The 26,028-nt window shown below is 38.1% G+C and overlaps 1 protein-coding gene and 1 pseudogene across 5 annotated transcripts in view; both read right to left on the reverse strand.

Annotated features, from left to right (window-relative positions):
* Positions 1-1,341: 1,341 nt before the first annotated feature.
* The window catches only part of RSPRY1 (ring finger and SPRY domain containing 1), a 65,657-nt gene continuing 40,970 nt past the window's right edge, over positions 1,342-26,028 (reverse strand). For all 5 annotated transcript variants that reach the window (XM_027869327.1, XM_027869325.1, XM_027869324.1 and 2 more), the window contains 5 exons: positions 18,069-18,180; positions 16,249-16,351; positions 10,154-10,306; positions 2,833-2,937; positions 1,342-2,004 (listed from right to left, as the gene is read on the reverse strand). In XM_027869327.1, coding sequence (XP_027725128.1) covers positions 1,908-2,004; positions 2,833-2,937; positions 10,154-10,306; positions 16,249-16,351; positions 18,069-18,180 — 570 coding nt within the window. In that variant the 3' untranslated portion in view covers positions 1,342-1,907. The remainder of the gene's footprint in view (positions 2,005-2,832; positions 2,938-10,153; positions 10,307-16,248; positions 16,352-18,068; positions 18,181-26,028) is intronic.
* On the reverse strand, positions 12,219-13,318 carry LOC114048427 (annotated as a pseudogene).

A 26,028-nucleotide genomic window follows, 5' to 3' on the forward strand; every position in this document is an offset into this window, starting at 1 on the left:
ATTGTGTCCTGATTTGGAGCACTTGTCAATTTCTGAAATGTGAATGTTCACACTGAAAGTCTAACAACTGACTCACATGAGCAGGTTTGAGCTGGCTTTGTACACCCTGCCTAATTCGTGCCCCGAAGTGCCTTCAATGTTACCACTTCTTCCAAGATACAATGTAAGCTTACCTTAACCCTACCTGTAATGCTTCCTGGTCTAACGGTGGAGATACTTCTAGAAAAAGTAGATTCTATTAAGTTTCCAAAGAGTATTGTTTCTTTGACTAACCTCATCTCCGCTGCTAATACTCGCTCATTATCCCTTGCATCACACCTGTTCTCTCCCTTTCTTCTTTGCAAGGATTTATGAGGTCTTGGAAAGCAGCAATTATTAGCAGCTCCCTCCCTCTGTCCCCCCCCCTCCAAAAAAAAGGGATGAGAACCTCACAACTCAATCTTAACAGCATGTACCCGTGAAGTCTGTCAGACCTTTTGTCTGCAAAAAAAAAAAGCAACAAATACTTTATTTATTTAATACAAATTATCATATTCACCACAAGCTAAGGGAAGAACATGAAATTTTAGAGTTTATGGAAGACTGAAAGCATGGGGAAAACCCATCATCCTAATTTACAGGAAGAAATGAGCTCTGTAATAGCACAGGCTTCGGGTTAGTCACTTTATAATCTAGAAGGGGCGGCAATGAGAGGGAAAAAAGAATATGCATCCAATTTAAGACATTGTAAAGCTCAGAAGACACCTTTACTGTTCAAGTATAAACTCAGAAAGTAGTTGGCATAAATTAAAAGGCAACTGCTGAGGTACACCCTTATAAAATAAGTACTGTGAATTTACAATTCTACCTTCCAATTTTCTGGGAGAAAAACAAAACAAACTCTTGAAGATCTTCATCAGAGACCCAGAGAGGGACTTGTACTTTTGATGAAGACATAGTCAGAAATCCATGATTGAATTTACTATTCAAATAACATGTATTTATTTAAAAACAATATTAATACGTTTTTCAGAATTTCTTCCAGATCTTTTGAGACTATTAGTTCAAAAGTTTCAAATGTACATTACTTTCAAAAACAATACTTATTAAAAAAAAAAACAAAAACAAAAAACAAAACAAAAAAAACCTGATTGATGGTACCTTAAAAATACCCTAAATAGTAAATTTTCTCCAGTTCAGCATTGTAATTAATGTAAGAATTCCTCCTGCACTGGTAAAACATATTATTTCTTCCACAAAATGCGGGTACTGAAATTGGATAAAAACACTATGAATGTGAAAATACCACCAATTTTCTGTGTTAAAAAAAAAATTAGAATGTTCTTTGGAATCACTGAGATATCAAAAATTTGGATTTTTTTTTTTTACAGTCTATGCACCTTCTTTCGGGTCCTTCATGTAGCTTGTAGTAAGACATGTTTATTTTTAGTTTTAGGGATTCAAGTCTTGGCAGTTCAATGATAACAAAGTCTCTGACCAGCAGGAAGTTACACTTAACCAAGATACACTGGCAGACTACTTTTCCATAATGGTTTCGGCCAAAAATAAAGACTTTCGAGTATGAGACAAAACATCCTGTTTTAAACAACTGAATGTACTGAACATGTAGGATTCCAGTGCAAATTCAATTTCGGCACTCACACGGGCAGTGTCTCCTGGTGTCTTTCTCAGAGGGACCCAAGACTCAGCCATAGCGTTCAGCTCTCCTTGTTCGTAAAACAAATTTCCCAGTGCTGGCATCCTGGGTTAGGTTCTAAAGGATTTTGTCTTAGACAAACTACTGCTTAGCATAAAATCTGGCCATGGCTACAGTTTCAATGTGCGCACAACTGGTTAGAGATGTTTTTCCTTTTCAGACATTGGCTGGAATTGATTAAAAATAAGTCCATGTTGCTTCTCCACATGTGTCATGAAATGTGAGAAATCTGTCTGACCCTAGACACTATTTCTTGTCGACACAATGGGCAAGTCTCCAGTTGCAAGGCACAATCCATGCACAGGTCACTGAAGAAATAAAGAAATACCAGTTAAGACCATAATCATATTATTGTAATCAAAGCATTAGGTAGGGCCTGATCAGATTCTCTAATCCCACCTAGGGCTTATTCCTTATATGGATACATAACGTGTATGGCACTTTATTCATCATTTCCCTGCAAGGTGGGTGGTGAAAATTATTATTGTTCCCATATTTTACAGATGAGGAAACAATAGACATTGTTTTTCTCAGGGCATATACCTTCCTATGGCTGCTTCTTTTCCTCAGCAACATTTGTGCCTATGGCCTTTCTAAGGCTACTGCCTTTGGCCCTTTGGCCGGTTCAAGCCTGCCTTTGACAGGGCAGTATGGCATAGTAGAAAGTGCTTTGAGAAGCAGCAATTAAATCTTTCTCTTTCCCTTTCATCTTGCAAAACTGGAATTTCTGTTAATTAGGATGAGCCATCTATTTTTAAATATAATTTTAGGGATCTAGGAAGATGCCAGGGGCCTGTTTGGTACCATCATACTCACAAGTCACATCTATAAAGTGCTTCAGAGTTTATAAAAGCCCATTCTGAATGATAAGTAGTCTGAATTCTACTACTCCCATTTTACTGATGAAGAGGTTGAGGTTCAAAGAGATGACTTGCCCATCATCACACAGCTCCTAAGTGTCACTTTCCTTCCATACTGTACTGTCTCCCTATGTTATTAGTCCTTCACTTTCCTTACAGGAAGTAGGGCAAACTGGACAGTGGCTACGGGAACACCGTTCTTAAGTCATAAGAGAAATGGACTGAAACTTTTGTTTGCCAAGCTCAGACAAACAGACTTCGGACAATTAGTCATACCTGTGTCCACATGGCTTGAGTTCTGTGTCTGCTACTTCATCACAACAAAGTGAACAGCAGTTTTCTCTGATACTAACTTGCTTCAACAAAGCAAGACGCCTGTGCCTGAAAGTGAAATGAAGAGGCCACTTGAAATTAAACAAGATACACAATTTACGTGGAACAGTAGCACACTGGAAACATTCAATAAAGTCAATGAAGAGAAAATCTGATTGGCAAAATTGTGCTGAAAATAAAGCCCTGAAGAAAAAAACTGGTTAAGATGGATAAAGGTCTGTTCTGAATATAGCAGAAATATCTCTCTCCATCCTTTTTGCCAGTAACTTGAAGCTGGGAAGAAGGAAATTTAGGATAAATACAAGGCAATCTTGGTCTATACAGTGCAAACTTTTGGAATCCATTAAATCTAGATAAGGTACAGGGTGAAAATATAGCTTAAAAATTATGGATGACAGGTTTACTCACGTAGGCTCTTAAGAGAAATCAAAATTGTATATTCCTAACCATAAAGATGACATTAAATTAGAGGAACTTGGCTCACCCATAACATGGCCCTTGGTGCCCATCAGAGAGAATTCTGGGCTGGACTCTAGTACAGGTTCAGTGCCGCAATCCTGATATTCTCATATACTGGAGGACAGCCTGGACAGATCCTATGGTAACTTCTGGTTCTAACTTAATCATGCAGCCTCACAGTCACATATATTTATATAAAGCGAACTTCTTAGAAATCAGATGTCAATCACTTCCAGAGTTATGGACAAACCAGTACTAAAATGGATTAAAAACTAAAATGCTGAGGCAGCAAAGACAGGCTGATATCAAATAAAATTAAATGAAATGGGAGTGTGGAGGGAAGGAGAACAAAGACTACTTGTGGGAGGCTGAATAAAGAGAATGTAAGAAAGGGAAACAATCAGGAATGAACAATATTATGGTTTGGGAAGAACAATTTTTAAGGGAAGGAGGATGCTTCATTCCAGAGTTTCACCTAAATGAAGTCTATGTCCTATACAGCTTTGTTTTTTTACACACAGAACCTAATTTACAAAGTGTAAAAAAGTATTTCTAAGAATAAACCTAGGAGCTTTCTGTGAAAGTTTTTTTTTTTTTGATACTTTTTATTTATGGAGCACCTCAGAACTATAGTTTTCTCAATCACCAACTCTTAATTATAGGATTCATCACCTACATTTCCCAATGAATTTCTCACTTCTTTCCCTCAAAGAGGGCCATCTCTTTTAATTAATTTTTTAATTTTTAATTTTTAGGCAATTGGGGTTAAGTGACTTGCCCAGGGTCACACAGCTAGTAAGTGTCAAGTGTTTGGTCTGAGGTCGAATCTGAACTCAGGTCTGGTGCTCTATCCACTGCGCCACCTAGCTGCCCCATTTAAAAAAATTTTTATTTTTTTATTACGGCCATCCCTTTTAACAAAGAATACAAAGTGCTTTACAAACCTTAAAGTGCTGTATAACTGCTAGCTATTATTACTATTATTATTAGAAAAAAAGTTTAGCAAAGTTCAGCGTTATATACATAGGATTCCATATCCACAGTGGCCCATCTTTGCAAAGAAAGGAAGGAGGTACATTCTTATGCCTTTTCTTTGGGTCAAGCTTGGTTATTATAATGTCATAGGATTTAGTTTTTTTTTTAATAAGTTTTTATTGATAATTTCTGTTTCTTACATTACATAGTTATCTCAAGTATCCTTCCCCCAACCCAATCATCCCATATAAGCAACAGTATTTTTAAGAGAGGGGAAAAAACTGGTTAACACATTGAAAAAGTCTGAAAACTTAATGTAATATGTAACACGTGTGGACCTCCCACCTCAACAAAGGGGTGGACTGAGGTGTCCTCTCATAATCTTTTCATTTGAATTCTGCTTGATCCTTGTAATTTTGTTACATTTACTTTTGTTTTTTTTATGTAGTTCTTTCCATTTACATTGTTATAGTTATTGTGCATATTGTTTTCTTGGCTTTGCTTACATCACTTTGCATCAATTCATAAAGAACTTTCCATGCTTCTCTGTATTCATCATACCTAATTTCTTATTTTACAGTAATAATCCATTACCTTCATGTACCACAATTTGTCTAGCTATTCCCCTAAATGATGGGGATCTACTTTGTTCCCAATTCTTTGCTATAACAAAAAGTGCTGCTATAATTATTTTTGGTGTATATGGGGACTTTTTTTTCATTGGCTACCTTGGAGTATAAGCCCAATAATGGAGTCTCTGGTTCAAAGGGTACAGAGATTTTAGTCACTTTATTTGCAGAATTCCAAATGGTTGTACCCTTTCACAGCTCCATCAAGAATATATTAGTGTGCCTATCATTCCACAACCCCTCCAACATTGATTATTGCCGTTTTTTGTCATTTTGTCACTTTTTAGGGTATGAAGTGAAACCTCAGGATTATTTTGATTTACATTTCTCTTATTATTTGAGATCTGGAGCATTCTTTCATGTGGTTGTGCATAGCTTTCAGTTCTTTTGAAAACTGTTCATATCCTTTGACCACTCATTTATTGTGAAATGGTTATTAGTCTTATGTATATTTATTATTTATTTCAGATACTAAACACTTCTCAGAGAAATTTGATACAAAGATTTTTTTCTCATTTGACCACTTTCCTTCTTATCTTATGTGCATTAACTTAGTGCAGAAACTTTATAGTTTCATGTAATCAAATTGTCTATTTTATCTTTTGTAGTTGTCTCTATCCTTGGAAGAATACATTTCCTAGGGGCAGCTAGGTGGCTCAGTGTGACCCTGGCTGTGTGACCCTGGGCAAGTCACTTAACCCCAATTGCCTCGCCAAAACAAAAGAACACATTTCCTACCCATAGCTATGAGAGGTCTATGATCTGTTTCTCTTCTAATTTTTTAAAAGTATGATCTTTAATATTACGGTCACACATCCATTTAGAATATATTGTGGTACATGGTTTAAGGTACTGGTCTGAGTCTAATTTCTGCCAGACTGCTTTCCAGTTTTCCCAGCAGTTTTTAATCAGATTAGGAGTTTTTTCCTAGGTGTTTATATTTTCCACTTTATCAAACACTGGCTTCTTGGGTTCCATTGTTTTTGATTCTCCCTTGTCTAGGCTGTTCCACTGAGTTATCTCTCCGTTTTTTAACCAATGCTAGAAGATTTTGATGACTGCTGGTTTATGATATAGTTTGAGGTCTGGATATGCTACTCCCCCTTTGTTCCAACTTCTTTTCATCATTTCCCTTAATAGTCTAGATCTTTTGTTTTTCCAAATGAATTCAGTTACTATTTTATAAAATTCAATAAAGTATCTACCTGATAATTTGATTGGTATAGCATTAAAAGTCTAAATTAATTTTGGCAATATGGTCATTTTTGTTATATTCACATGGCCTAGCCATGAGTAATGAATATTCCTCAATTAAAAAAATTTTTTTTTATTTCTTTGAGGAGCACTTTGTAACTGAATCTATACAAGTGTTTTGTGTGCTTTGGGAGGTAGATCCCCAGATATTTTATGCATTTGGAAGTTACTTGGAATGGGATTTCCCTTTCTGTTATTGCTTTTTTAATATTATATAGAAATGCTGTTGATTTTTGTAGCTTGCAACTTTGCTGAAGCTACTATCTCATTCAGCATCTTTCCTGATTCTTTTTTTTCCCATGTATATCAACATATCATCTGCAAACTGAGATAGTTTTATCTCCTCTTTACCTGCCTCTATCTTTTTGATTCCTTTTTTTTTTGTCTTGTTGCTGGCATTTCCAGAACCATGTCAAACACTAGTGGGGAGAAGTTGTCCTTGCTTCACTCCCCAGCATTCAATTTCAATTGCTTTTGTTGTTTTTTCCATTAACACTTTGTAGTCATTTTATAAAATGTTTTCCTAGTTCTGCTTACCTTCCTTTGCATCAGTTCATGAAGTCTTCTCATGCTTCTCCACATATTCATCATATTCATGGTTTATTATACTGTAGTAACTTTTCCTCTACACTGACATACTATAATTTATTTAGCCATCCCCTAACAGATGGACATCTACTTTCTTCCCAGTACTTGCTATCACAAAAAAATGTTGTAGTAAAGATTTTGGTGAACATGGAACTGTTCTTTTTATTACTGACTTCCTTGGGAGGTGTGTACCTCTCAGTGGGATCTTTAAGTCAAAGGGCATTTTAGTCACCTTCTTAGCATAATTCCAAACTGTTGAGAATGTGCTTCTTAAATAAGAAATAAACACTTATCAAAAAAGTTGACATGTAGCATGGCAGAGTAGAAACAGCAAGGATTCGGAATCAAAAGACCTTGGGTGGAACCCCAGCTTCACTATTTATTGGTATATGGCCTTGTTACTTCCCCTTTCTAAGACTCATTTTCTTTGTATGTAAAATTAGGGGGTTAGACTAGAATCAACTAAGATTGATTCCAGAATAAAATCCATGTTTCCAAATTTCTCTCACAAAAAACCCAAATCATTTCTTCAGGTGTGCACGTTCAAAAAAATGCTTGAGTCATAAAAAATGATAAGAATTCAGAGAAATTTGGAAAGACAGGTATGAACTGATGAACTGTGAAGCAAACAAAACCAGGAGAATGATTTACATGATAACTACAATAATGTAAAGGAAACCAACACTGAAAGATGTCATAACTGATCAAAGCAGCGACCAATCTTGACTTCAGAAGAACAATGGTGATGCATACCTCACCTCAGCCTCTTAGCAGAGGCGGACTATGGGTGAGGAATGAGCAATATGTTTTCAAACATGGCCGACATGCTGATTTGTTTTGCTTGACTGTACTTGTTGCAAGGAAGGGTTCTACTGGGGTGGGTGTAATTTTAAAGCGTTTAGTGAGATAAAAAAGAACATCAATACAATATTTTAAACGACAGGAAAAAACCCAAAACAAAACATCTGCAGATAGAGGGAAGTGCTCACTTTTCTCCCTTCCCAAAACATCCAAACAGCAGAAGAATGCATGAAGTACTTTAGGAAGAACCAGCAATACCCAAAAGAGGCTGTAAAAATTGGGCCTGCTGTTACTTGAGATCTTCCTTCCAACAATATCAGTTTTATTTTATATATCCCAAAACTACTACGTAGTTTTAGTACTAGTAAATGCTTGCCAAAAGGTGAGACAACGTAGAGGAATTACTGATGGAACTGCTTTTACAGCCAAAACGGGAGCTCACCACACTCCCTTATTTTATATCTTTGTAGAGAACTACAGGTCTAAAGCTATATGCACACAGTGGACCTAGCAGACTGAGTTTACTAATATGTTACCAGACACCCAGCTCTGTTGTCATGACAGGCAGTGCATTAGCACTAGGAATATTCTTAATGACATAGGCCTAGGGCAGACTTTCCCTTTAAAACAGAAAGCTGCATTTACCACAGTGAAATGGCCTTAAACTAGAAGTAATTACTCAAAGCAGCTGGATTCTTTCACCAGCTTGTGGAAGCCATGTTCATTTCTCAAGGAAAAGAATTTAGCAGTTGTGAGACAATTAATGCCAATCAGTTCTTGTCAAATCAACAGCTATGAAAACTGTGCTGAGAGGGTAGTCATTGTCCCAGCAATTGCTGCCTACTGCTGGCAACTATCCTATGCCACTCAAGCTACTTAAAGGCACAAATGGCAAGCTCATCAAATTTGCAGATGCCACAAAGCTGGAAGGGAGAGCTAACACACTGGTTGACAGGGTCCAAAAAGATCTCAACAGACTACAGCAGGGGCTGAATCTAATAAAATGAAATTTCATAGAGATAAAAATAAAACCTTACACTTGGGTGAAAACAAATCAATTTCACAAGCACAAGAGGCATGGTCAGAAAAGTTTTTAGGAAAAAAAAATATGGAGGTTTTATTGGATTGCAAGTTCAATATAAGTGAACAGCATGATATGGAAATTAAAAAAAAAAAGTAATGTATTCTTGGGCTGCATTAAGAGAGAAACTGCTCTGGGTAATGATAGTTCTACTATTCTCTGTCCTTGCTGGACCTCATTTGGAATATTTTGTTCAGTGACGGGCACCAGAGTTTGTTTTTTTAAAATAAATTTGTATTGACATCTATTTATCTGTATCACTTATATTTCCTAATGTATCCCTTTACTCCCTTATCCTGCCAGAGAGTTATCCATTATAACAAAGCAAAGAAGAAAGAAGAGAAGAAAAAACAGTTTAGCAAAACTAACCAACACATTAAAAAAAAATCAACATTATCTGTAATGCTCCACACTCATACTGCCCCACCTCTGCAAAGAAGGGAGGAAGACTATGGTCTTCAATCTCTTCAAAGAAACCAGTTTAGTCATTATAATTTCACAACATTCAGTTTCAGCCGAGTTGTCATTGTACTTTTCACTTATATTGTTGTTGTCATTGTATATATTGTTTTCGTGGTTCTGCTTTCTTCACTTTGCATCAGTCCACTAAAGTCTTCCTATGCTTCTCTACATTTATTGTTTCTTATAGTACAGTAATAGTCTATTACATTCACATACCACAACGTGCTTAACCATTCCCCAATTGATAAGCATCTACTCTGTCTCCAGTTCTTTGCTCCTATGGGAAATGTTATTATAAATATTTTTGGTTTTAGGGATCTTTCTTTTTGTCACTGACCTCCTTGGGGAATACACCTAAGAGTGAGATCTTGGGGTTAAAAGTTGTTTCTCAGAACAAGACCAAATTGCTTTCCAGAATGGCTGGACAAATTCACAGCTGCACCAAGAGTCTGTTAATGGAGCCATCTTTCTGCAACTCAGGTGTCACATTTTAAGAAAGGAACTGATAGAATGGAATGTCTGGAAGAGGACAACCAGGAATGATGAAGGCCCTAAGTCCATCTCATAGGAAGATTACATGAAAGAACTGTGCACGCTCAGCCTGAAGAGAAGAGTCAGAGGAGATATGCTAGCCATTTTTATAATCTGAAGAGTTGTCATGTGGAGGAAGGAATATACTTTTCTGTTTGGTTCCAGAGGGTAGAACTAGAAAAGGCCATGTAAGGAAATTTCAGAAGAATTTTCTAACAATGAGAGCCTCACCCCAAAAGTGAAATGGGGGGACTCAAGGAGTGGTTTGTTCTTCTTCCTTGAAAGTTTTTAAGTAGATGCCTGATAAGCTTGTTGAGTGTAATGTAGTGGGAATTTATTTGTGTGTAGGTTGGACTAGATTGCTGAGATCCCTTCCAGTTCTCAGATTCTGTAATTCTGTGTCTACACATTTGGAGAAGAACAAATACACACACACACAACACACAGAGTACCCAGTCTGGGAAACACTGGGCACAACCCTTACCTTGGCAAAATGATTTTTTCTTCTGCTGACAAGAAGGCATAGTCATTGAAAGTGCTAAATTTGATAGGAGGGGGGTATTTGAATGGTTTTGCTCCGAAGTTGAACTCACATTGTTGATAGGACATGAAACTTGCTGCAGCAAAGAAACCTGATCTGCAAATTAAAAATATATGCAAAATTAAAAAACTGGTTGCAAAAGCAAATTTTAAATTTCAAAAACTCAGCAGTGGCCAAAAAGTCCTTTAGTGGACAAAACATGAACTGGCATTTAAAATCCTTGATAATCTTTATAATCTAGCTCCAGCCTCCTTTTCCAGCATTTTCACATTATTTCCTTTAACACATTCCCCATTACAGTTAAACAACATTACCAGCTATTCTCTAATCTTATCCTATCTTCTGCCTCTGCATTTCCATAGACTATTCCCTCATTCCATTCTGGAATGTACTCCCTCACTTCCACTTGCTGAAATCCATCTTTCCCTTGAAGGCTCAACAAAGATGCTCTCCTATTTCATGAAGCCTAACCTGACTGCCCAAAAGAAACTGATCTCTCCACCCTCAAATTTTCCTTGATTGCACTGCATATCTCTTTTTTCCTATGACACCATTCTTATTTGTATACATATTGCAATCTACCAATTCCTTGTATAAGTTCCTTGAGGTGAAGGACTATCATTTTTCATCTTTGTATCCACTGCCTTATCTATAACAGTTTTTCAGTTACTCTCTCTATGTTAGGGAGTGTCACAGATTTTTTTTGTGTGTGTCATAGATTCCTTTGGAAGTTTAGTGAAGCCTATGTATCCCTTTGGGCAGCTAGGTGGCCCCATAGTGCACAGAGCGCAGGGTCTGGAGTCAGGAAGACTCCTCTTCCTGAGTTCAAATCTAGCCTCAGACACTTACTAGCTGTGTGACCCTGGGCAAGTCACTTAACCTTGTTTGCCTCAATTTCCTCATCTGTAAAATGAGCTAGGGAAGGAGATGGAAAGCTACTCCAGTATCTTTGCCAAGAAAACCCCAAATGGGGTCACAAAGAATCAGATACAACTGAAAAAGGATTCAACAACAGCAGGGATCCCTTTTCACAACAATGTTTTAAAATGTATAAAATAAAATACACAGGATTACAAAGGAAATCAATTAGACTGGTACAACTATCAAAGTATTAATAAGACAAGTTCATGGACCATAGGTTAAGAACTCCTGCTCTATCTTCACCAATATTCTTTGTTCACTCTCATTTAATATTCCTCTTACTTACACAGTCATAGTGTGGCTTCTAGTCTTCTGGTCCTTCACCACATTCCCTCTTGGGCCACCCCCCCCCCCGATTCTTTCATAAAAGTTTTCCTAAATTTCTTTGTATCCCTCATACTTGTCTTTTTTTTTTCTTCTTTAACATGTACACTTTTATTTGAATTGGTCTTAAGACAGTGTACGGGTAAAGCTCCTTCCCTCCTCCAAATACTGGCCACCAATCTCATAAAACTCACAGGCAGACTGTAAAGTCTTCATTCACATTTATGTTGGGGACAGGGAGGGAATTTAGGGGGCCATTCATTATGGCTGACAATTAAAAAAAAAGAAACAAGTATTAAGGTGGGAGATAGAAAAAGGTTTTTTTTTTTTTAAAGGATTACATAATTTACATGTAAAGCAATATTAGTACCTTCCTTTCTCCCTCCCTCTCCATCCAGATTTTTGTTATGTAGCTCCTTTGCTCCAGCAGAGGTCAGCCTTCATAGAGGCTTGTAACTCTGTAACAACGCATTATACAATATTTGGAATGATGATTAAAAAAAACCAAATATACAGAGTCCTGAAGATGCACTGTAGAACTTTGGGGATGTTTGCCTCTAACATACTTAGATTGCTCATCACATTCACTGTTACAGTTTTTAAATCCTGAGTCAAGTGCAAAAAAAAAAAAAAAAAAGCCATGCCAATCTCATCTCTTCTTCTTCTTTTTTTTTTTGGGGGGGGGAGCAATTATCATGTCACACCTTTGACAAAAACAAAACAAAACAAAAGAAAACAAAAAACCAAAACCCAAACCATCCCTTTAGAAGCATTTGCTGTGGACAATGAAGGGCCCAGATTCATCATACTCCTGCAGGCTGATCCACATCTGCTGGAAGGTGGAGAGAGACGCCAGGATGGAGCTTCCAATCCAGACAGAGTATTTACTCTCAGGTGGGGCAATGATCTTGATTTTCATTGTGCTGGGAGCTAGGGCGGTAATCTCCTTCTGCATCCTGTCAGCAATGCCTGGGTACATGATGGTAGCACCAGACAATATGGTATTGGCATACAAATTGTTATGGGACAACATGACTGAGATGAAGGTAGCTTTATGGATTCCATACCTAAGAAAGATGGTTGGAAGAGAGCTTCTGGGTACTGGAACTACCTGTTGCCAATGGTGATAACCTGACCATCAAGGAGCTCATAGCTCCTTTCCAGAGAGGAGCCAGATGCAGCAGTGGCCATTTCCTGCTCAAAGTCTAGGGCGACATAACACAGCTTCTCCTTGATGTCATGCACGACTTCCCTCTCAGCTGTGGTAGTGAAACTTGTACCCTCTCTTGGGTCTTCATGAGGTAGTCCATCAGATCACAGTCAGCCAGATCCAGATGGAGGATGGATGGGGAAGGGCATAACCTTCATAGATGGGCACAGTGTGGGTCACACCACTGCCGGAGTCCATCACAATATCAGTGGTACAACCAGAGGCATACAGGGACGGCACAGCCTGGATGGCAATGGACATGGCTGGGGTGTCAAAGGTTTCAAACATAATCTGAGTCATCTTTTCTCTGTTGGCTTTGGGGTTCAGGGGGACTTCTGTAAGCAGCACAGGGTGCTCTTCAGGGGCCACACAGAGCTCACTGTAGAAAGTATGATGCCAGATCTTCTCCACGTCATCCCAGTTGGTGACAATACCATGTTCAGTGGGGTACTTCAGGGTCAGAATACCTCTCTTGCTCTGGGCCCCAACCCCCACATAGCTGAATTTCTGGCCCATGCCCACCATTACACCCTGATGTCTGGGGTGCCAACAATGGAAGGGAAGACAGCCCGAGGGGCATCGACTCCTGCAAAGCCAGCTTTGCACATTCCAGAGCCACTGTCAACAATGAGAGCAGCAATACCATCATCCATGGCGAACTCTGAAGTAGCAAATTGAAACCCTTAAGAGAGAGAGGAGGTGGTACCGCACCTGGAGGCAGGGGGGAGGCAAGTACAAGCTGGGTGCAAGAGCTCACAGCTCTGGGTAAATCCTTAAGAGAGATTTCCCACACTGATTGGTTTCTGGATGAGAGAGAGGTGGTGCTGCACCTGGAAGCTGGGAGGAGGCAAGTGCACACTGGGTGGAAGAGCTCACAGCTCCATACTTGTCAGTCTTAACTGCATTATAGTATACCATTGTATTTTGGTTGCTTCCATTTTTTTTTCTATCTTTGAATAGATAGCTTCTTCATATATGTTTATATTTATTTATTATATATCATATGTATAATTCTGACAATGGGATTATTGGGTCAAAGAGTATGATTATTTTCAGAAAATTTTACTGTGTTTGGCTGGATGGTTTCCTAAAAAAGATTTTACAAGTTTGCAAAGACACCTGCAGTGAACAAATGTACCTGTTGCTCTAAAACCCTATCAGCATTGAGTTTCATTGCTTTTTTTTTCTGCCAATTTGATAGATATTTATAAAAAGAAGCAATTCAGAAAGTCTTTAAGAGCTGTGAACAATGCAACAACCAATCACAATTCTGGAGGGATGAGGATGAAGCAGGTTCCTTCCCTCGTACCCTCACCTGTCCCTGAGAGAGAAGTAATGGATTCAAAGATGCAGAATTTTTTTCATTTTTTAAAATTTTTCATTATTTTTCATTTACAGCCAATGTGAGAATTTGTTTTGCTTGACTATGCATAATACTTGTTACAAGGATTTTGATTTTCTTTCTTCTTTTCAGTAGGGATAGGAAGGGAGAGAAGAGGTGAGGGATAGGGTAGCTAAAAAAAAAAGAAGAAAAGAAAGGAGGGTCATTGAAACATTTTTTTGAACAAACAGGAGAACAGAAGACTAGAAGGAATCCCAGACAAATAGGTCATCTTTGAAAGTTAATTGATGAATCTATTACATAGTTTAAAAGAAAGCAAGCTGTATTTAATAGAGACTTGTAGTTTCATTTACAATCCTTTTTCTATTCTGATATAGATATACAGAAATGCCCATTTTATTTGAAGTTTAAGTTCATAATTTAAACTTTTTTTTTTAAAGGAAAAAACCCAAATCCCAATTTGATGGGTCTGAGGTGGTCTGACAAATTTGTTTAATTTGTATCGCTCTGATTATTTAGTGAGGTTGTAGCTGAACATTTTTTCAAGAGATTATTAATAATCTGTGTTTCTTCTTTTAAAAATTGTCTGTTCATATAAAGGCTGATACCACAAGCAAACTAAGGGAGGAAGGAATAGTTTACCTGTCAGATTTATGGAGAATGGAAGAATTTATGACCAAACAAGAGATAGAGAACATTATGAAATGCAAAATGGATAATTGTGATTATATTAAATTGAAAAGTTTTTGCACAAACAAAGCCAATGCAACCAAGATCAGAAGGGAAGCAGAAAACTGGGAAACAATTTTTACAGCCAGAGTCTTTGATAAAGGTCTCATTTCCAATATATATATCTGGAGAACTAAGTCAAATTTATAAGAATACAAGTCATTCTCCAATTGATAAATGGTCCAAGGATATGAACAGGCAGTTTTCAGGTGAAGAAATTAAAGCTATCTATAGGCATATGAAAAAATGCTCTAAATCACTACTGATTAAAGAAATGCAAATCAAAACAACTCTAAGGTACCACATCACACCTATCAGATTGGCTAACATGACAAAACAGGAAAATGATAAATGTTGGAGAAGATGTGGGAAAACTGGAACACTAATGCACTGCTGGTAGAGTTGTGAACTGATCCAACCATTCTGGAGAGCAATTTGGAACTACGCCCAAAGGGCTATAAAACTGTGCATACCATTTGACCCAGCAATACTATTTCTAGGTCTGTATCCCAAAGAGATCATAAAAAAGAGAAAAGGACCCACATGTACAAAAGTATTTATAGTAGCTCTTTTTGTGGTAGCCAAGAATTAGAAATTGAGGGGATGCCCTTTAATTGGGGAATGGCTGAACAAGTTGTGGTATATGAATGTAATTGAATACTATTGTACTATAAGAAATGTTGAGCAGGCAGACTTCAGAAAAACTTGGAAAGACTTGAATGAACATGATGCTGAGTGAAGTGAGCAGAACCAGGAGAACATTGTACACAGTTAACAGCAACACTGTGGGATGACTAACTTTGATAGACTTAGCTCTTCTCAGCAATGCAAGGATCTAAGTCAACTCCAAAGGTCTCATGATAGAAAATGCTATCCATATCCAGAAAAAGAACTATGACATCTGAATTCAGATTGAAGCATGCTATTTGCTTTTTTTGGGTTTTGTTTTGTTTCTTGTTTTTCATGGTTCCCCCCCATTGGTTCTAATTCCTCTTTACAACATGACTAATGTGAAAATATGTTTAATATGAATATATACGTAGAGCCTATATCAGATTGCATGCTGTCTTGGTGAGGGGAGAGGGGAAGGACAGGGAGAAAATTTAGAACTCAAAATCTTATAGAAGTGAATGCTGAAAACTAAAACTAAATAAATTTAAAAAAATAAAAATTGTCTGTTCATATACTTTGACTATTTATTCACTGTAGCCTGTAGTCCAGACTGACTTTTTAATAGCTCCTTTTACAATTTAGATGTAATATGTGTCTTAAATATTTTTTCCTAATCTATTACTTTCTTTTTAATTTAATCATATTGTCTTGTCATATATTTCTTATTTCCAACTTACGGAAAATTTCAGTCTAAGTATTAATTGAAGTGGCACCAAAGATACTCTGACTTGTCAACAAAGAAACTGTCATGGAAAGAGTCAATACAAATTCAGATTTCCTGGAAGAACGTGGATTTTGTTTTGTTTAGGCCCACAATCCCAAATGGGAACAGATACTTACACAGCAGATGTAAAGACTTGCTTCTCAGCAGGAAGCTGGTTGCCATTTAAGCAGAAGATCATTTGTTTTTCTTGCAAGTCTAGAAGAAATCCTATTGTATCTCCTGGAAGATAAACCAAACATACTAAGATTATAGATTTTAAATTCTAATGTCTTAATGTTTGAGCATATCAGAGCACAAATCAGGTTTCCAGTTGTAGATGGGCTGAAAACTGGCTTTTCAATCTAGAATTCAATTTCCTCTGTAATCAAGCCCTAATTCATCTACCTACACTTTTTTTCCTTTGCCTTCCAACATAGATCTTTTGTTCTTGCCAAGCCAATTGATTTTGCCAACACGAAAGGGACTGTTTGAGATTTAGATCTTCTCTCTTTTTTTAGGCAACTGGAGTTAAGTGACTTGCCCAGGGTCACACAGCTACTAAGTGCCATGTGTTTGGTCTGAGGCCAGATTTGAACTCAGGTCCTCCTGACTTCAGGGCCAGTGCTCATCCACTGTGCCACCTAGCTGACCCTGTTTGAGATTTGGTAGAGCCTGTCTGCCATCTCATGAGCTCCTCATTAGTAAGAAAGAATCTACTTGACTACCTGTGTTTAATGAATCAGTCTATTGATCAGTTCAATTAATTGATCAGGAAGCATTTATGAAGTATCTCCCAAGTCAGGTGCAAGGGACACAAAGGCAATAAATAAATAATCCCTGCTCTGAAGGAGCTTCATGATGTCATTATTATTCTATTATCGATCTGTTATTCCAACAATAGGGGCCTAATTTAAATTCTTTTATTTCCGAATGTGTCATATGCTGGTACATGCCAACATGGGCCCATTAGTTTAGGGCCTGAGAAAAAACAGAATCAGGATGTAGGTAATAAATATTTCTCATAAAAAAAATGAAGTCCTGATTCATTAATGGTCTACTTTTTTCACTAATGGTCTACCTGTTCCTAACTGCTATTGGCTGCTGGGGTACTTGGTAATCATATCAAACATTTCTAAGCTGAAAATTTTTTTGTATCTATCTATTTGCAAGGTTGCTTTATGCTGGGCCAAGAATGTCATTAAGTAAGGAGTCTTTGGCTATTTTAACTTCATGCATCCTGATTTTTAATGGAATCATAATTTCAGTATTCACGATGGCCAAGTTTACATAACTGCTTTTGTTCAAAATATGACTGTAGTGGAAACTAGAATTCAAGCAAAATTCAGGAACAGTTGAAATGTCAGTACAGTTTAATTTTTTTTTCTTGTTTTTTGGTGAGGCAATCAGGATTTAAGTGACTTGCCCAGTGTCACACAGGCAGTAAGTATCAAGTGTCTGAGTCTGGATTTGAACTCAGGTCCTCTTAACTCCTAGGCTAGAGCTCTATCCACCATACCACCCAGCTGCCCCAAGAAATTTTCTTTTTTTTGTTGAGGCAACTGGGGCTAAATGACTTGCCCAGGGTCACACAGCTATTAAGTGTCAAGTGCCTGAGGCCGCATCTGAACTCAGATCTTAGTGACTCCAGGGCCAGTGCTCTATCGAGTGCACCACGGAGCTGCCCCAGTACGGTTTAATTTAATATAATGTTCAACATACCAGGAATTCAAGTGCTAGAGCAAATGCAATTTTATGAGAAGAAAAATCCTTAAAAGCCTAAGATTTACCAGTTCAGATAAAAACAATTTGTTGTTATATGTGAGATCAGAATACCATTACTTCCCCTTTTATTCTTCATGACTTAAAAAAAAACAAAACACCTCAAACCACAATATTAGTGATTCAGTAGTAAAAAACAATGTTAGTCAGGGCCCAAAGTCCAAAGTTAAATGAATACCTTCTTTCCAACAGGGGTGTGAATGTGGTTTACTTCTGGCATTATACCAGATCAGCTGCCGGCAGCCATCATATGCACAAGAATACTCATCGTCTCCAATACCATAGCCTTCCTGTAGAGAAGGCAAAAATAGCAGGACTTCACATGCTTCGTTAAAGTTATTGGGTATTCTTTGAAATCAATATTCATTTCTCTTAAGGAATTAATTAACCAATTTTGGAGTTAACTACATACATGCCCATGACATCTTCTCTTCCTATTACCTACTTATCTTTAAACACTTCATTGTTCTTACAAGAGTATTGACGGGAAAAGAAATGATATTCAATTCAGACAATGACGCTACTCTTTAGGACCATTAGTGGAAAGGTTTTTGTGGAAGAGGTTCAAAAGATATATCAAACCCTGTTGTTACAAATACCACAACAAAAATGTCTATTAAAAACACTATTTCACACCCCATACTACTGGTTTGACTTGACATTGCCTATGATAAAATTCTAGAACAAGAAGAATTTTTTTGGATTTCTCTATGAGATTTTGGAGGAGTGCTGTCTAAAAGAAGGTTCCTTCCACTATTTGTGGCTATCAGTTATCCCCCTTCACTAAATGTGAAGAGGAAGAGGAAGAGGAAGGGGAAGGGGAAGAGGAAGAGGAAGGGAAAGATGAGGAAGGGGAAGAGAAAGAGTAAGAGGAAGGGGGAGGGGAAGGAAAGAGAGTAAACATTTATATAGCACCTAATATGTGTCAGGTACTGTGATTTTTAAAATATTAGCTTGGGACAGTTAGGTGGCGCAGTGGACAGAGCACCAGCCCTGAAGTCAAGAGGACCTGAGTTCAAATCCGGCCTCAGACACATAACACTCACTATCTTTATGATTCTGGGTAAGTCACTTAACCCCAATTGCCTCACACCAAAAAAATTAAAAAAAAAGAATTAAAAAAATATTATCTCATTTGATCTTCAAAACAACTCTCAGGGAGGTGGTATTATTCTTACTTTACAGTTGAGGAAATTGAGACAAACAGAGATTTAAGTGACTTGCCCAGGGTCCTGCAGCTAGTGTCTGAGACCAGATTTGAACTCAGGTCTTCCAGGCTCTATGCCCAGTGCTCTATCCACTGTGCTGCCAGTTGCTTCTCAGGTTTTCTCTGATGACTTATCATAGCATAGTATGAGCCTGGGCTCACTTTACACTAGGGGAACATAAGTTCTCACAGTTCCTACTAAAATGCAAAGGATATGAATACAGGCTGAGGTACAGAGGACCAGCCTAGCTGAATTCAACTAAATGATGAATTTTCTTCTGGCCACAGAAAATGACCACTAGATATTGACTAAATCAGATAGACCCATTTGCTGATCTCTTTGCCGGCTCGACACCTTCTTCCTAGTACTTGAGACAGAAAAGACTCATATCACCCTAGAGTGTGGGAGCCACTGTTAAATGGTACTTCCCTTATACTACGGCTAGCCAACTCCTTCCTTCCTTTCCCCCAAATTTCTGGCACTCTTCAAGCTTGCCATCTTGAGAGCCAAAAAGCCCATTCCCCAGCTACTACTACTTGCTCTCCAATCTTTAGTGACCTAAACTCTACCTCCCTGGGCCCTCCTGTCTTCAGCTCTGCCCTTTGAAACCCCTATTTATCATTAACAAATTCTCCTTCATCTTTGTGTGGGGTAGTGCATAGAGTAGACTTGAAGTCTGGAAGATCAGCAGTCAAATCTTGCCTCTGACACTATGAGACCATGGGCAAATTACTTAACGTGTCGGAACCTCAGTTCATCTGTAAAATGGGCATAATAACACCTACGCTATCATAACTACCTCATAAGATTGTTGTGAAGTTCAAATGAGATAAGATTTTGGTGAGGGATATAGTAGAGGCAAAATCATTAAGACTTGGAAGACTAACTGGATGTAGGAGAGGGGTGAGGAGGAGCGAGGAGTTAAGGGTGATTCCAAGGCAGTGAACCTGGGTGACTGGAAGGTTGGTGGTTCTCTGGACAGAAATAGGGGAGTTAGGAAGTAGAGTGAGTTGGGGGTTGGGAGGAAGATGAGTTCTATTTTTTACATTTCGAGAATGAGATGACTACAAGACATCTGAAAGACATCACTAGGCCCTTTCTCTAGTACTGGAAATTCTTTTTGTCCCCTGACACAACAGAACAGGAGGTAGACTAGATATCTTTCAGACAGGATCTCTGATGTTATCATTCAGCAAACTCTTCCATCAAGTTCACTCCTGTTTATATCAGTTTGTTTATATGTCACCTTGTCCCTGTCACCTACCAGCTCCCAAGCCATTTGGATTATACATGGCCCTTCTCTCCTCTACAACCTTTGTCTTCATATTCAGGGATTTCAATGAGTAAGTGGATGTTCCCTTGAAAACCTGGGATTCTGAGTTCATCAAGTTTTTCATCTCTGATCATTTACATCTTGATTCTCCCTCAGTCACCCAATGGTATGGTCACAGCCTAGATGTGACTACCACCTATAACCAGGAGTGGGATGGAGATTGCTTGGAGAGCTGATTGTTAAATTTTCAGCATGAGCATTTACACCTTAGAAATCCATAATCACTAAAAATCAGGGCTTCGTTTATTGTTTTGTTAATTATCTAGACTTAAGCTGTATTGATAATGGAGATTAAACTTAACAGTATGTGAATACTTTGAGTTCCAATTTTTTTTCTCCCTCCCCCTCTTCCCCAAGATGGCATGCAATTTGATATAGCTTATATACGTACAATCCTATTAGACATATGTTCACATTAGTCATGTTGTGAAGGAAGAAGTCTTTTCAGGTTTTTCTGAACTCCACCTGCTCATCATTTCTTATAGCACAATAGTATTCTATTACATTCATACACCACAACTTGTTCAACCATTCCCCAATTGATGGGCATCCCCTCAATTTCAAATTCTTTGCCACCACAAAAGGAGCTGCTATAAATATTTTTGTACACATGGGTCCTTTTCCCTTTTTTATGTTCTCTTTGGGATACAGACCTACTAGTGGTATTGCCGGATTAAAGAGTATGAAGTTTTATAGCCCTTTGGTGAATACTTTATTTTTCTGGTTGTTAAATATTTACCAGCACACTTTCATTTTACTCTATAAACACTGCTTGAACTCAGCTCCTAACCTAAAAGAACTTGTATTCTACTGACTGGGAAAGGAGGGAAGGGAGACATCTTTTCTTTTCCCTCTCCAATATGTCCTTCAGATAGCTGCCACACTGATATTCTTTCCGCTCCAAATTATTTGCATCTCCCCCAAATTACCCTGTATCTACTTATATGTAGTTTGTATTTACTTGTGCACAGAGCTAACTTTGGGAAACCCTAACACCTGGGGGAATTAGGAAAAACCTCTCAGAGATATTGTTACTTGAGCTGAAACTTGATAGGAACCATAGATTCCACGAAGCAGAGTTGAAGAGGGACATTTCAGGAATGGGGGACAGCCTGTGCTAGGATGCAGAGGCAAGAGGAAACATGTCATATGTAAAGAATAGCAAGTACACCAGATTGCCTGTAATATAGTTACTGTGAGTGGGAATAATGGATAATGAGTTTAGAAAGACAGGCTAGGACCAGATGGTGAAGAGCTTCAAATGCCAAACAGAGTATTCTACATATTATACTAGAAGCAATAGGAGTCACTAAAAGTGTGAGGGAGTGATCATGGTCAGATCCATGCTTTGGGAACATTGATATGGCAGCTATCTTTAAGATGGATTAAAGAGGGGAGTGGCTGGATGCAAGGAGAGCAATTAGAGGGCTATTGGAATTATTGAGGTCATAGGTAATGAGGGCCTGAATGGTTGTATGAATGAAGATTAGTGATTTCTGCCTCCACAGCCTCTCTCAGAAGACTCGACAGCTGAGTAGCTATATCATCACTATGTTGGGGTCAATTAATAGGAGTAGAAGCAAGATTTCAAAGGTTGAGGAGTGGGAAATGAGAAGTAGAAGCAATAAATGCACACAGTTTTTTCCTTTGATGACAGCTGTAAAATAGAAGACAGTGATAGGCTAAGAGTTTGAGGGACAGTAAAGCCAACTGAAGCCAGCACTTCTAGTTGTACTCTTGATTACATCCTCACTTGTTTCCTTCAGGATTTGCCCCTTCTATCATTGTCCTTCTATCTCTCACCTTCAAATTCACTTTATTTATTGGTGTTTTCCTTGATGTCTACATATGTGCTCTGGTCTTCCCCATCCTTGGAAAAAAAATATCTATTTTTGACCCTTATGACCCTTTGACAATCAAGCTATTGTCCCTCCCTCTTCTGCTTTTCCTAGTCATGAAAGTCACCTCTACTCATAGCTTCCATTTCCTCACTTTTCAATTACTTCTCAACTTCTTGGTTTCCAACCTAACCACTCAACTGAATCTGTTGTCTTCAAAGTTATCAACAATCCCTTAACTGTTCAATCTGACACTGCCCCTTCCCACTTCTCAGGATGTGGTACTGCACTGTCCATTTGGTCTGCTAATGAGGCAGCCACAATCAATCTGATACCCCCTCCTCCAGTTTTCATACTCCTTAATCAGAGGTTTCTGACCCGATCATCCATTTCTTTCCTGTGCACTCTCTCCTTCCTTGTTTTTTTTCTGACACTTCTCTTAGCCCCTCCTGTTTTGATCACTCCTTTTTAGTTTCCTTTACCAGATCATCATCCTTTTCCTGGTTTTGAAGCATGGGTTGTCCCCAGTGCTCTGACCTGTGTTCTCTTCTTTTTTAATATCCTCTTCTGGTGATCTCATCCATTCCTATGAGTTCAACAGCTTGTCACACATAACTCCCAAATCTGTATTTCCAGCTCTAATCTCTCTAATGAACTCCAGTTCTGCATCGACAACTGCTTGCTGGACAGCTCTGGAAACCTCATCAGTATCAGAAAATCAAGCTGTCTAAAACAAAGCTCAGTATTTTCTGAGTCCCTCACTATTTTCACTATGATGTTCACTCTCTCTACCTTTTATCACTTTCTGAGCCCATTACCTCTGATCTGGCTTTGCCAACTTTTCGCAAAGTTGATTTTTAGTTAATGAGTACATAATCCTTTACTCGTGAGTTCAAGGAACTATTGGAATAAGTCCTGCTAGGGCAAGGGTCTTTAACTTTTTTAGTGTCATTGGCAGTCTGGTGAAGTTTATAGCTCCCTTCTCAGAAGGTTGGTTGCTTCCAATTGTAACTGAAAGAACACCAAAACTTCAGTGAAAGGTTAGTGAAAATAAAGACGTAATTTTTTCCCCCAACCAACTTCATTATGGACCTCTTGAAATCTATTCATGGACTTACAGAATCCCTGCTCTAGGGTGAGGGCTGAGGTGTTCTCTAGGTTCAGGTTGTTTTAACTGCAGCAACTGGTAGGAGGACATCAAATATATAAGGGGCTGCTGTATACCAGCAGGCAAATACCAAAGTACCATCAACGGATTCAAAGAGATATTACCATTCCTATCAGGGAGCAGGGAGACCACTAAAGAGCCTCTTTACTTATGTAGAGGTGGGTGGCAGATTCCCTGTCTGGCTGTGCAAAGTCACCAGCCCCACTCTCTCCTCCAGAGCCATCTGGGTCCAGTGGCAAGTAATAGCCTTCCAATTGGTTCCCTGACTCAATTCTTTCACCATTCCAATCCAACCTCTATTCAGCTGACAAAGCAATTTTTCTAAAGCTCACATCTGACCATCTCACACTCGACTCAATGAACTTCAGTTTCTTATCCTCATTCTTGGCATGTTCTATCCTCTCATCTCCATCTCTTAAGTTTTCCAGCTTCCTCCAAGACTGAAATCCCACCTTCTGCATAAGGTCTCTCCAGGTCCTCCCAGGTATGTCTTTCCTTCTGATCACCTTCCCATATACTCTATATATCAAGTTATTCACGTGCTATTGCCCCTATTATAATTTGAGTTCTTTGAGGGCAGGGGATGTTTTTACCCTTTAAAAAACTAAGCGATTGAAAAATCCCTAAGACTTTAGCACAGTGCCTGGCACATAACAAGGAGTTGATAAATGCTTGTCAATTGTTTCCTTCTTTTTTTGCTCAGATGTGAACTCCTGATGTGAAATCTTTCTAAGTCAGTATTTTTCCTTCCTCAAACTGTCTTCTCCTATATAATGTAAATTTTGAGACAGGGACTGTTTTATTTTGGTTTCTGCATCCTCTGGCACCTAGCATAGTGTTTCAAAAAAAGTAGGTGCTTAAATAAAAATCTCTTCTGGGTTGTATTGAATTTTCTAAGGGACAGAAGGTACTATGATCTGCACTGGGAGAGGGAGAACCAACATTGATGAAATCACAGATTCTTAAAGTATCAATTATCCAAGTTATAGTTGCTCCTCTTCTCTCATGAGTACAGATAGTCAAGGAGAAGGAATTTACTGAATAATTCAATACTTTGATGACACTGACATTCCACTGATGTGAGTACTTTCTCCAATGATGCAGATTACAAACCACCCACACCTTCTTATCCCATGAGTCTTCTCCATATTCTCCAAAAAATTCTCCACAGGAGGGCCATTCAATGTGGTAGGGCTTTCCCCTAGATCTCTATATATATCACAAAAGTGCCAATGAAGCATGCAAGCTAACTGTTCCTTCATACTTTCTACATTATTGGTCCTCTTCTTTTTCAGCCTTTTTGATGATATATTTTACATAATCTTTAACACTTAATTTGTCATGAGTAATGTGCTACATCTTTTCATTGCCCTTTGGGTAACTTGAAATTTTCATTCCTCAGAGACTATGGCATTCCATGATTTGTAGCCATATAGCATCTCCTGAAAAACATTCATGTTAAAAAAAGATGGATTATTCCCAAAGCTTAAGATCACTAAAAGTGCTAAGTAATTTTCCAAATTCAATCCAGTTTTTTCTCTTCTATTCAATTCTGAGCCCAATTCATTGATTATCCATAATGTCTGTCCAAGATAGATGTACTGATGGGCTTGGCAGAGAGGCAGAAATATGGAATCAAGGCCAGTCAATGCTGGTTGTAACTAATTCACCAACTTGCCCTTTCCGTTGGCTATACAAGCTATATTACTCTATAGGATCATGGTCGTTGTCTTTTTCCAAATGATTATCAGCCCCCAAGACAGCATTTGAAGGACAAAGGCAAGTATCACAAACAGTCCTTTTCTATCTTTAATTTCTATTATTCTGAGACTTACTGACCAGGGGCCCTTCAAAAGACAAATAAAATTGTGGAGGTGGCCTAAAACAAGATGAAGTCGAGGTCTATTTTATACACTTTAATATGAAAGATATTTTTTCCTGGTAAATTCTAAAACAAAGCTGTACTGTAGAGACTCAGTCTTAAGTATTTCTGTTTTTTTAGGGTTAGTTTCAATAATGTTAACCTTAACTCTCCTTACTTAGAACTAAGTGAAGTAGCTATGTGAAAAGATTTATTCTAAAAATACCTCTGAGTTGGTGACTTAAGAATCAGTTATGGATATTGAAGTAAGGGATGAAAAAAATCCTGGCAAGATTAGTTTGGTTTTCATGAATTGAGGCGGATAAATGAGAAATAAGGCAGTTATGTAATTTTGGAGATGTTTCTATACTCTACTTTTCTCAGCCACCTTTATTTCTATATATACACATACTAAGAAGCTTACTGGTATTAGGTAAAATTACTAAAAAGAATTACAAACACATTAGGATTTTGGCTAGAGTTCATTAAAGGTACTTTCTGAATGTCTTACCCTATTGCTCAATGGAGCTGTTATTAATTACTTTTGAAAAAATGTTTTATTGATGTTTAGGAAAAAAAAAACCCTACCACATTGCTGTTATTTCCCAATCTGACCTTCTAAATAGAACTCTCTCTTGAAACTAAGAATTATTGTTAAACCAAATAAGCCAACACATTGGCCACGTCTGACAGTGTCTGGCTCATTACACACCTATAGTCCGCAACTTCT

The sequence above is a fragment of the Vombatus ursinus genome, unplaced genomic scaffold, assembly GCF_900497805.2.
Source record: "Vombatus ursinus unplaced genomic scaffold, bare-nosed wombat genome assembly UNPS02014793.1, whole genome shotgun sequence".
Lineage (NCBI taxonomy): Eukaryota > Metazoa > Chordata > Mammalia > Diprotodontia > Vombatidae > Vombatus > Vombatus ursinus.